This window comes from Prinia subflava, chromosome 4 (genome assembly GCF_021018805.1).
Source record: "Prinia subflava isolate CZ2003 ecotype Zambia chromosome 4, Cam_Psub_1.2, whole genome shotgun sequence".
In the NCBI taxonomy this organism is placed as follows: Eukaryota; Metazoa; Chordata; class Aves; order Passeriformes; family Cisticolidae; genus Prinia; species Prinia subflava.
Window position 1 is genome coordinate 24900315 of NC_086250.1, and position 12846 is coordinate 24913160.

The 12846-nt window shown below is 37.8% G+C and overlaps 1 protein-coding gene across 1 annotated transcript in view; it reads left to right on the forward strand.

Annotated features, from left to right (window-relative positions):
• The window catches only part of GUCY2C (guanylate cyclase 2C), a 52317-nt gene extending 40197 nt beyond the window's left edge, over window positions 1-12120 (forward strand). The window contains exons 19-27 of the mRNA XM_063396112.1: window positions 2553-2641; window positions 3362-3453; window positions 4956-5114; window positions 6516-6708; window positions 7089-7263; window positions 8189-8287; window positions 9066-9160; window positions 9782-9858; window positions 11704-12120. Of these exons, the coding sequence (XP_063252182.1) occupies window positions 2553-2641; window positions 3362-3453; window positions 4956-5114; window positions 6516-6708; window positions 7089-7263; window positions 8189-8287; window positions 9066-9160; window positions 9782-9858; window positions 11704-11878 (1154 nt within the window). The 3' untranslated portion in view covers window positions 11879-12120. The remainder of the gene's footprint in view (window positions 1-2552; window positions 2642-3361; window positions 3454-4955; window positions 5115-6515; window positions 6709-7088; window positions 7264-8188; window positions 8288-9065; window positions 9161-9781; window positions 9859-11703) is intronic.
• Window positions 12121-12846: the final 726 nt, after the last annotated feature.

Sequence of the window (12846 nt, forward strand, 5' to 3'; positions counted from 1 at the left end):
GCACAATCCTTATGAATGCAAGAACGTCACAAATATTGCCAATATGGAGAAAGGAAAATGCAATGCCCTACGTTGCTCATTTTGACATGTAAAGCAAATCCATAGCAAGCAACATTCTTTTAACTGCTTGTTGGGCAGTTGCGGTCTTTCTATGTTGTGTTAAGGGTTTTTAAGTTAGCCTCAGACATAGTGTTTCCTGGCTTTTCTGAGATGTGGTGGCATCCTCACTGCTCTGTGTTTGACTCTGGCTGTCACAGTGTCATAAACCTAGTCCCTTGTTTTATCTTTGACCTGTATCTTTACACTGTATTCTGTCTTTTTGAAAAGACTATCCCTTTCAAACAGCATGAGGTTAATCCATGCAGCTTAAAGAACACCTAAGCACCCAAGATAACAGCACCTAAGTTGCTGGAGATGGTTACATATTAGCATGTGAGGTAAGACAACAATAAATTTACTAGGTGTGAAATCTCCATTTGGTAGGTCTGGCTCCACTGTAACTTAAAAAAATAATCTGCTTTGTAAATTTCAGCTGAAATTTTACATTTTCAGTTCAGTGAGGAGATTGTTTACTCCACAAACCTTTTTTCCATAAAAGTATTATTAGATGCCTAAGATACATATTGCTGGTCTAATGGCTTCTGGTATAATTTTTGACTTTTGTTTATGCAAGATGAGTAAAAGATGTTCATCAGTTCATCAAATTTCATGTAACAGAAAGGAATTTGTTTTATTACATATTGCTGAAGTGGCTCCTCATTTAAATGACTACTTCATTCATTAGCCAAGATGAGCCAAGACAGTGAACCATACTTATTCAAACACTTCTGCATGTTTTTTGTGGCATCATCTAACTTTGGAAGACAGTAGCTCAAACTTGGGATAAACATTAATTTACAAATATCCATGAGAAAAGGAGGGGGAAAAATACTAAATTAGAATGAGTGGTAACAGACAAAGAAATGTCCCTGTTATATGTTAGATTGGTTTTTTTAAGTCACAAGAGAAACTCTTTCAATGGCTAGGCTATCAGAAGTTAGTCTCTGCAAATTAGAAGACATGATATTGATATTTCAGGACAGCTGATATAACTGCTTCTCCAGGCTTAAATGACAGCAGCAGGACTGTGTTCAGACTTTAAAAGGCTTACTAAAAAAAATTAAACTCTACTTTCAGTTACTCAATGAGCCCATTTTCTCAACACAAAAATATGTGTCAATCAACCTAATGTACAATAATATTGCTGCTAATGAGAGAGAAGAAGTCCCATTACAGGTATACAGGAGTGCATTTCTAATGTGTAGAAGTAAGTAGGTCATAGTCCTCTTCACTGACATCTCTGCAAGAAGCTGTTCCCTGTCTGGTTATTCCACTCTTCTGCAGAAACACCTCATTCACTGCTCAAGACTGTGAAATCTTGCCATGTACCAGTGCTCAGTTCAAGCTGCCTCCTTGTTTCACTACTTTCTGCCACAGACTAATTGCAATATTGCTAATAGGTGCTGTTACTTCCTCTCTCAGGTGCATGTCCAAGCATGGAAATTGAGCACATTCCTCCTGCATACATGAGCCCTACACAGACTTTCCTGCCTCCTAGCCCACAGAAGACATCTCAGGATTTTCTCTATAGCATTTGGGAGACTCAAGTTTTCTGCTCTTCTCTAGTGTGTCATTTCTGTACCCAAAAGTTGGAAGCTGCTGTATGTAATTTTGGGTGATCATGCACATTGAGCATGTTCAGGCATCTGTAGCTGCCCTAGACCAGTGCAATACAAAACTTCCTCATATGCTTCCTTCAGTAAAATTGTATCCCAAATATAATCAGACATTATTAATAAATAATCTGTTCTGATTCACAGATTCCTTTCGATTTCCCTTTACTCCAGAGGTAAAAAATTACTTCTCTTTTTTAAACACCCCCTTCCCTTGGAGTTCTTGAAGTCTGCAGGAGAAAGACAAAGGAAGAAATTTTTGCTTAAGCTCTCTCTTACTGTGGTTGCAAATGCAGCCTGATTTTGATGTGTTCAGAGTCCAAATAACTTTCATAGAGTGGGTTTAATGACTAGGAGTACAAATGAGTTAGCAAATGCAATGCTTTTAACCCATTTAGATTAACAGCTTAGTTTTAAGGAAGTTAAGCATCTGCAGGATGATTTGAACTGCTCTAATTAGCAGCATATGTCTCCACATTTTTGATCAAGTTGAAATGGGCTTTTCACATTGTTTTTTACTATAATTATACTTCATGCTGAGAGGCACACTAATAATGCCCAAAATTCATTTGGGAAGATGCCATAACCATGTCTACTGTGACCAATAAATATTCATGTACCTTTCTATTAATTTTGCTTTCAGGGACCTTCAAGCCAACCTGTTTTGGTCTTGTGCCATATATTTAGAAAAGCTCCGAAGTTGAAATTCACATCAAAATGTGGGAACTGTTGTCAAGACTTCTGTTTGTACAGTATCTTGTAGCATCATAGACTGCTATACACAACAAATATCCTGCTTACACTTCTTTGCTTAAAACCTTGACTTTTTTTGTGTACTAGAGAAACTTTACCGAGTGGAGAGTGGCAAAGGAGCAAAGCCTTTCCGACCAGACCTGACCTTGGAAACAGTGGGAGAAAGGCAGATGGAAGTAAGCTAATAATTGATGAAGCTGTTTTCTGGGTGAAGGGTAGAAGTCCTGGCCAAACTAAAGCCTATGATCATGGGAAGGTGAAAGCTATGCATTTTATGCCAAACACCTTAACTGGTGGGAAAAAATTGCATTCTACAGTTGTTACCAGCAATGTGAAATATGACTCATGGAAATTATTTCACTGGAAAGAAATAGACACTTACATGGTGCCACTCTTCTGACCTATTTTAGATATCCTTAAGATGGGATGTCTTACAAGTATTCCTCTCTCCACTGATATAACCCCTGTGGCTTCTTGCTTGGGTGAATATGTCCGTGTTGTAGATATTCACATATTAAGCAATCAACCCCATTCTTTTTGGCTGAATCACCCGTTTCAGAAAAATCCCAGACACGAGATATTGGAAATATAATTATCACATCATTTACCACCATGCCAGTAACTGTGTCTGACACCAGTCTGCAGGACTGCCTCCATTTACTTGCCTTTCATTTGCGTATTGCAAATTCAAGTTAAGATCATGTCACTAGTCATCATAGAGTTAAGACACCTGCAGTGAGTGTTCTAACCATAGGTTGAAGACAGTTAATCACACAACTTAATATGTTGCTAGTCAAGAGTAACCAGAAATTCCATAATGAACTAGTGCTGTTTAGCATTACTCTCTGTCTATATCCATTACTCAAGTAGACTTTTCCTTAATTTTTTGTTTGAAGGTATATACACTAGTGAAGAGCTGCTGGGAGGAAGATCCAGAGAAAAGGCCCGACTTTAAGAAAATTGAGACTATTCTGGCTAAAATATTCAGGTGAGTAGCAGGGGCTTTGTGTTTTAAGATGCTCCAAATTCCTCCTCTATTAGAAAACTCCTATTTTTAAGTATATAAATTGATGTGATTATGATTCAGTCAATGGAAAACCCTAGTGTCTTACCTAAATCCTCTTTTATTCTTTGGCAGAAAAGTAGGTGAGCATGTGCCTATGTTATGTATTCATACACCTGTGTACAATGTACTAGCTCAGTGAGGATGAGATGATCACCATACCTCAAATTGGTACATTATGAAAGTAACAAGCTGGATAATTAGGAATTTAAACCAATCAAGTAATTCCCTCTCTGTCTCTAGTCAAGAGTTGGATAGTGACTCATCATTTAAGTTTTGGTAAATGAATACGCATAGATATTTCAATGATTTGAAAGTTTGGATGGTCTCAAATTAGGCTGACTAGAAATGTTGAGTTGTAACTCACAAGAAGTATTAATTACAGGGCTTTGGTGGTACAAAGTTGTGGGAAAATAATAAGTGTCATAGATGGATAAACCCTGTGGGGTTACACAGGCCTTTCACCTAGACAATGTTGCATTGTTCCTGCAGAATTTTGTCTGAATTAATTATTCCAATGACCAAACTGTGAGCTTTTAATCACTTCTCCTGGCACATTGCTCCCCATTTTTTAAGGCTGTCCCCATCAACAAACCCCAACAGCATAATTTTCCACTTTACATGGGCAGGACGACTGTACTATGCATAACTGAATCTATCAGCTGAATAACCTTTCTACAGCTGAATATAGAGGTCTCCTGGTACAGCTCCTAAGTCTCCATCCTACAAAAGCGAAGAGATTGCCCCTTGTCACATGCAATATGGTGTTCTGCTGGTGTGGGTCGAAGATGATGCATCCCTGATACAAAGTTTAAAGTAACACTGATTTTGAAGTGCTGTTAAATACAATACTAACTGACTCTTCCAGTCAGCCTGGTCCCAATTACTTTCACACTCATTAGTGAGTGCAGGTTGCCCAGACAAAAAGGGGTTTGAGTGGCTCATGTTACCACACTTCTGCTTCTAGGGGTTAGTAGGCTTGAGTTGGCAGGATTTTGTGAATAAAACTAGTCTTAATTCTTCTGGGTGAAGTCCCCATCTAAACATTATGTCCAATTTTCTATCTGTTATTTTTATCTTCCTCTTAGAATCTGAGCTTTTCAGTTACTTTTTACAAATGAATGTTCCTGGGTTACCTAAGGTAATCTGGAATTGACAATATTAGCAGGGTTAGGTGATTGAAGGGTGCTTTGAGAATTACCAGCTCCAACTGACAAGTGTGGATTATAGACTTTCAATTCATCTACGTAAGGCCTCCAAACAAGCAAAAGAATGATGCACTCGAGGCAATTTGTGTTCTAACTACAGGGAAGTCAAACTCTGCAGAAGTTTTCTGTTGCTGCTTTTTTGCCTCCTTTTAGCTGCTCCCAACCATGCACATCTATCAGTCTTTCTCGCTGACTCCTGTGTAATTCTGTTATTTGCAGTAATTTCCATGGTCAGACCAATGAAAGCTACATGGATACCCTGATCCGGCGTCTACAGCTGTACTCCCGGAACTTGGAACACCTTGTGGAAGAAAGAACAGAGCTGTACAAAGCAGAGAGGGACAGAGCAGACAGGCTTAATTTCATGTTACTTCCAAGGTAACTGGCCAGGAGGATTTTCGCTGGCATTTTATTTACATATACCTGATTCCTGCAGAGCAGGAGATAGGATTAATATTTATATTCTATTTTCTTCCCATCTAATCTAATCCTGTGAGGAAAGAAAGAAGAAGCAGCATACTTGAGTAGTCTCTCTCTCATATCTAGAGACAGAGTAGAGTTTCATGCCAAGATGGTATTGGGACCCATTATCTTGCTCAACATTTCTTCATGCACAGGATCCCCATTTCCAGCACAAGCCTCTCTTTCACTGCTCTCCAGGGAGCACAGATCTACGGTGATCCCACATCACAGAGCTCTGCTCTTCTCTAGTACTTTGCTGGTTAGATGGAGTGTGTTGAGCTGAAGAGCAGGAATGGAGTCCAACTTCAACCTGTGGTTTAGCAATGCAAGAGAGGGGCTGAGGTTGGCTGGGCCATACTGAGTTAGATGGATTTTTCAGAGTACGCTATAGGATAAGTATTATTGACATTCTAATATTTCTAATACTGGCAATACCAGTAATTTTGGTATTGCACACATTTGGAATAGTAAAACTATGCTGGGATGTCATTACTAGTTTCAAGGGTATTTCAGTAGTCAGGTTATTGATTTTATGACTCATCACACACACATACACACATACACACACACACAAAAAAGTGTTTATTCAATCCAGTTTTGGAGAAAATCAGGAATGATCTGACTGTATAGACAGTGCAACTAGGAATTAATGTCTCATTTCACTCTTCGTTGTTCCTACCACACTGTTACTGTTTCATTGTAGATGGAACACAGCTTTGTGCAAAACCTATATTTTTCTGGGTCTCATTCAGTTCCTCTCTTCTAATATCACCACTAGGAAGAGATATTTCCCTGGATTTATAATTGCAAGAAAAAGAAGGTCCCTCTTGAATAGGCATTGACTGTTATGGTATTGAACTTTTCTTCCATAAATAACCAGACTAAGATATCCCATCTGAAATCAGGATGAGTTGATGTAATTATTATAATGAAATTACTTCTGTGTTGGGAAAACAGAAAAATATGTTCTTACTTGTTGTATGGGTCGAGTATAGGTCTACATGTCAGGAAGTTCAGAATTTCAGTTTTAAATTTGATTCACTGTCCCAGTTTCTGACCTTAATCAAGCAACTCAGTTGCCTGTGTCTCAGTTTCCTCATGGCTATTCGCACACTTGGATTTTGAAAGTCTGTAAGTACTTTGAGGTCCCTGGCTGAAAGGCATTATGGGCATCTAAAATGTGATTACAATGGCAGTTTTCAGCAAACTATTTAATGTTTCCTACACAGAAAGCAATACTGTGATAGGGTTGCATGAAAAAATACCTTTAATAGTAAACACTAGTCATCTGTGTTCCTGCCTTCTCTATTTCCACAGGCCAGTAGTAAAGTCTTTGAAGGAGACTGGCCTGGTTGAGCCAGAGCTGTTTGAAGAAGTCACTATCTACTTCAGTGACATTGTTGGCTTCACCACGCTCTGCAAATACAGCACCCCTATGGAGGTGGTAGATATGCTTAATGATATCTACAAGAACTTTGACCACATTCTTGATCATCATGATGTTTACAAGGTGATTACCTCTGTACTTCTGCTCATTTACAAGCAGTGGACACACAAATCAAATTGCATGATGTGGGAGTCTGCCTTCTAAGCAAAGCAAAAGAGAGAAAAACAGGTCAGGATTACTTCATTTAAATATGCTTTCACTGTGCCTACTTATACCAAATTTCCTACAGTAGGTGATCACACATTCATTCATTTGAATGTTGGGTATAATTATCAACACTCATATACCCAAATGATGTCAGCTACCTTAAACTAATCAATCCTGCTCTCAGGGGAAGAAATGTTTATGTCATGAACAAGAAATCTGATAAAATCATTTTGCTTTTAACTAAAGATATACTTTTCTATGTCTGGAAATAGTGAGTTCTGATTTTATTTCCACAGGTGGAGACCATTGGTGATGCTTACATGGTAGTGAGTGGTTTACCAAAGAGGAATGGCAACCGGCACGCAGTGGACATTTGCATGATGGCTCTGGACATCCTCAGCTTCATGGGATCTTTTGAACTGAGACATCTGCCAGGGCTGCCTGTTTGGATTCGCATTGGAATTCACTCTGGTACACAGTAGTGCTAGATCAACAGTGACAATGTTGTTGCCTGGTTTTGTACAGAATTAACACCAATACAAGATCTGGTAATACATCATACACAATTGCCCTCCTCATGAAGAATGAGGTTGAAAAAAAAGTTCATAGAGGAAGAGTAACAGAAGTAAATAAGTGACTGTTTTGCTCCTGCTGTAGAGAAATAGCCCATAGCCATTAATTTACAGCCTAAGTTAGTAGCTAGGATGAGCAATAGCCACTGTTCCTGGTGTGATTAAACCAGTTGTATCAAATAAACCTTTACAGATTATTTCTCTCTGACTGAAGTGGAGATCAGTCATGGCCAGCTATGCTTATCTAGGCAAAAAAATGCAAGCCTGTATTTTGTGCTTTTGGAGGCAAAAGTTTTGTTGAGTCTGTGTGGGACTTATTGTTTTAATTTATCTATAAAAATACTTTTTGTCAGTGGAGCACTCCAGATAGCACAACAACTTTGGGAAATTCCTCAACCACCTCAACACCATCTGCCAGGGGAGAAACACATCAGAGAAAGTGACTGAGGCACTGGGAAGCCTCTTGAGGCACCACTATTCACCCTTGCATAATGAAGCTTATTCTATTTTTCTCTTGCTTCCAAACCTGACAGTTAATAAATGTACTTCTTTTTTTCTGCATAGAAATTGTGCTTACATACAATTAACACTATGCAGCTGTGTCCTTCTTATGATCTTAGTGGATTATGTGAGAAAAACGGAGCTAGACTTGGGTTGTAGTGGGAGGCCACAAGATACTTCAGGAAGTGAAGTAGAAAGTATTGCCATTGGTGAGGAATGCCGAGTTCCTCCAGGCTCTGCACTGCTATTCAACAGTGAGACACCTCCCAAATAAATCAAGTCTCTTGATTCACACTTTTTATCTCTCCGAATCCCATTTCTAGGCCCGTGTGCAGCTGGTGTGGTTGGAATAAAAATGCCTCGTTACTGTTTGTTTGGAGATACAGTAAACACAGCTTCGCGGATGGAATCCACAGGCTTGCGTAAGGATTTAATTTTAGCTGTCAATGTAAGAGGACCAAAGGCTATTAGTTAGTTTGTGACTAAGTGTCTGTTTTCAGCTGAGAACAATTGCAGAAGTTTGAGAATCAGCTTGCAGAAGTTTTAAAGATAAAGAAGCTGCATTTTTTTTTTGATTACCAATTATTTAATTGTCCTAAATGACAGTGGGCGCTTGGCTGGGCAATGAAGGGTTGTTCCTTGTTTATGCTTCAGTCCTGGTAACTGGGAGTTTGTAGGCTGGTTCACTGCCTGAGTTCCTCTGGAAGATATCATATTTATATATCTGGAATTTAATTTTACTCTATGAACCACAGATTTTAGTTTGACCTAGAATTGTATTACAGCTTTGTTGTGTAAATATACTGACTGTGTATTTTAAGTTGAAGCAATTATGTAATCAACATCACCATTAGGGAACTGTGGCAAGAGCCAGTTTTTCCTCCTTCTGTCCAGTGTCTTCACATGAGCATTCTCTATATAGGTCACTCACAATTACTCTTTAGCCTTTTGACATCTAACTACTACAAATACCATTGTCACCTGTATTTCAGATCAAGAGCTGTACCAGCTATTTCTGCTTGGATATGCTCTGTAATGGAGTCAGATCTTTCATGCAGCAGTGTAATTGCTTCTCATTTAATTTGGCTCTCAGAATTTATGATAACAATTGAAGGAGCTTCTGTTATAACACCAGTTTTCACATATACTTAATGCATGTGAGATGTTTCCAAGCTGAGCTTTCATTGTCTATTTTTTTAGCTTTAAGGATTCATGTAAGCGGCTCCACAATTAACATCCTGAAAAGAACAGACTGCCAATTCCAGTACGAAGAGAGAGGAGAAACGTACTTGAAGGTAATCTTTACCATGTGCAAGCATGAACACAAAGAAGAGGAATAGTAAAAAGTATTGTATAGCTGAGAGTACCTCAGAACTTAACAGCTGGGGAGCAAGGATTACTGATCAACTGGTATCACAGTCCCTAGTGGTTAAAGACACTTCTGTAAAGACAATGAAGGCAATGAAGAGCTCCCTAACTCATACATTAAAGCAACATAAAGATGTGGAGAATAAATGAAACATATCATTTGGAACAGAAGATTGTAGAGTGAAGTCATCTGCTGAAAGGGAAGCTGAATCTAGTGTTAATTCGTTAATGCTCCAATATCTACCAATCCATTTATTTCAATCTATTATACTTGTCTGTCCTTGGGAGTTGATGGCAGGCAGCATGGCCTACCTCTCCCACAACTTGTGTTTCAGGTCATGGAACAAGGAAGTAAGTGTGCAGCTGCATATTCCTTGTTCTTCTTCTAACATCTAATTTATAATCCCTTGCTGTTAGTATCAGTTACTGAAAAGAAGCAAAGGCAAACATGGCAATGTGCAATAGAGTATTATTTAAGTAAATTAACTACAGAAAATTGCATTCTAATCCCAAAACTGTGCTTTCTCTTCTTTATCATATATATTTAGGGCAGGGGAACAGAAATTACCTACTGGTTGACGGGTACTGAAGAGAAGAAATACAATCTCCCAACACCTCCTTCTGCGTAAGATGGTCTTTTTATAAGAAAAGAGATGAGTAATTCCCATTCTTTGTGCTTTAGCCTTTATTGTTCCTCCTTGGCAGTTGTTGTGGATTTTTTAATACCACTGAATTTGCCTTCAGTTGTTAGAGGCTTAATAGTGTATGTGCGTATAAACATGTAAATATTCATTACATAGGACTATGTGTGTGCTGAAGGTTGTTTGTCTATATAAACGTTTAACAGGTTCTTTGCCTTGGAACTTGTCTTACAGGACAAGTTACTGATGTGCTAAGATCAAGAAAGGAAAATGAGAAATATTAGTATTCCCACAAGTTTAGTTCTAGTGGCATCAGTGTGTCACACTACGGGACAAGGATAACCACAGCTGAGTGTGCAGGTCTGTAATACCATATTATGCCTGTGAGCTCTTGTGGAGGAATTTGCAAGAGGAATGAAACTTGCCGAATTTCAAGCACTATTCTGCTACAAGACATGGGCAAAGATACTGCAATACTACACAGGAATAAAGCCTGTAAAAATTAAACAAGAGCTTACTTTCTAACATTGAGAGAAGTTATGAGTAAAAGAAAAAAATGAGGTTGATGTTCTGGAACTGAGCTATCATTTTGCATTAGAATTGAATAAAATATAGCAATAGTGGAAGTGATATTTTTGAGCAACTATGCAAAATTGAAGTCAGGATAACTTGTTGCATTTTTTTACTGTATATTTTGCATATGAGTACCTCTTTATTTCCTGCAAACTCACTAAATGTGGAAGTTCTATTTCTGCTCTAAACATCTGTGTACAGCTGCTCTTCACTAAGTGAGAATTTGTTGCCATCTGCTTTGAAATGACAGTGTTTCATTAGAAATTGAAGCAATGATATTGCAAATTGGTGTTTGCCAGATACATGGGGATCCCTTGCCCTGAAACACATAAGTTAATGTTACAGCTTGCTTCTGCTGTAAGTTTTGAATCTTACACAGTGTGTCCTTTGCTCAGATAAAATTCTCTGTCCATTTATTCCATAAGAGAAAAGAGGAGATTAAGTGGAATATGAAGGTTTTCTCAGGGCATTTGCAAATAGAAAATAGAAATAATCAAATTTTTAATCTGCTACATAATTGCATGAGCTTTGTTATTTTTTAAATGGAAAGTACAAGTGTTTGGGCTGAGCAGGAAATACTGTCAAGACTACCTCATGATACACCTCTTTTGTAAACACAGAACTCCGTTTTTAAAATTAATATGATCTGTTGATCTGTTAAAATGAATATGATCTGATAACCAGAATTATTGAATTGGCAATCTTCTGGAATTCAGAGGTACTATTAAAAGTACCTCTTGAGCTGGATCACAATGATGTTTTTGTTTGCACTTTGTCCTATACAATTGCCCCTTAAAAACTGTCATATGTGGGGTACTCTCGCAAAAGCCAACTACACTGAAGAAATTTCTGAAACAATAGCAACTCTTACTGAAGGCCACTTGAAATAGAATGGTTAAAGTCCTTGTGCCAGTAATTGTGTTGAGAGCTGAAAACTAGTTTGATTAGGATTGAATCTAATTTGCATCTTCCTTTTTGTGCAAGTGATCATGACTTTTTAAGGTCAATAATGACACAGCTCCTCAGACTTCTTGTGCGAAGACACTGATTCATGCTATGGAAAACTCAAATGAAAATCCTAACTTCTGTTCCCAAATTCAGAATTGGAATTTGGTCCTGTTCACACTTTCTATCAGTAGTATGTGAATGTCATTAAGAAAAACATGGGAATAGAAAGATTTTAAAATCTCTGGGACCTGAGGATCACTAAAAACATGTGAATCACTGATTTTTTTTCCCAATCCTGTTGATTTTAGGGAGAATCAGCAGCGGTTACAAGATGATTTAGCAGAGATGATAACCAACAGTCTTCAGAAAAGGGAAAATGAAGGATCCAAGGCACAGGAGCTTTCACGGGTAGGTAGCTACCGATCAGGTACCCTGGAATACCTGCAACTGGTCAGGACAGAGAATTTTACCACATATATTTAAAACGGTGACTAAAAAAGCTGCAGCAGCTCTCTGGACAACTTCATATGGAGGCTGGAGGCTTATAGACTCAGTTAGAGGAAAAAGAAAACACCTTTTCAAACATCCTATTTACCATCTGACCTGCTATCAGTAAATCAAACCTATCTTCACTGTAACATTGAAATTGTTGGATGACTTTGATAGGACACATGCAGCATGATTTGGGGTAAATGAAAGTGTTTGCACTTGAGTCTGGAAAATAGTAGGAGCTTTTGTTTAAGGTGTGGTGTTCTTTTGTTGTTTTTTTTTTGTTGGTTTTTTTTTTTTAAACTGTGATAGCCTGTTGAATAATCCACTTCTGAAAATATTCACAGCAAAACCTTAATTTGTCATGATCTTTAGATATTGTATCTAATTTGGAATTTTTATTTGAGGAAAGATTTGGTGTCATATATTTGAAAATATAATTAAATATGTCATATGTAAAACTTGGATATGTTGCTATTTTGATTTTTTTTTCTATTTTCATCTGTGTTTCACATAGTTTCTTTAATCAAGCTGACTTTGATCAAAAGACAACACTTATTTATATTGGGAGATTATTTCAGAAGTATGGTTTCTAAAGTTTATCTGAATATCCTGGGCTTGAAAAATGAAACTGTCATTCTTGCAAAACAAGACACTTTCATATCTTTTCACCACTTCTCCTTCTGCCCCCAAACCAGAAGTGAAACAGAAATTAAGGAAATAAAATTATCTGGACTTCTTAACCTCAGATCTTTTCAATTCAACTTTTGGATGCAGTTTTACAGTCAAGAAGGTTTTACTCAGATGACTCATTCTTCAACTGACATCATGGCACTGATATTAATAAACAGCTTTAAAAAGCACCAAAAGCGCAGGGGCCGCATGTGAAAGAAAATCAGCATTCATATGAAGAAATAATATCTAGTGAGTGAATAACATCTGCTTTTGCAAGGGCCTTTTGT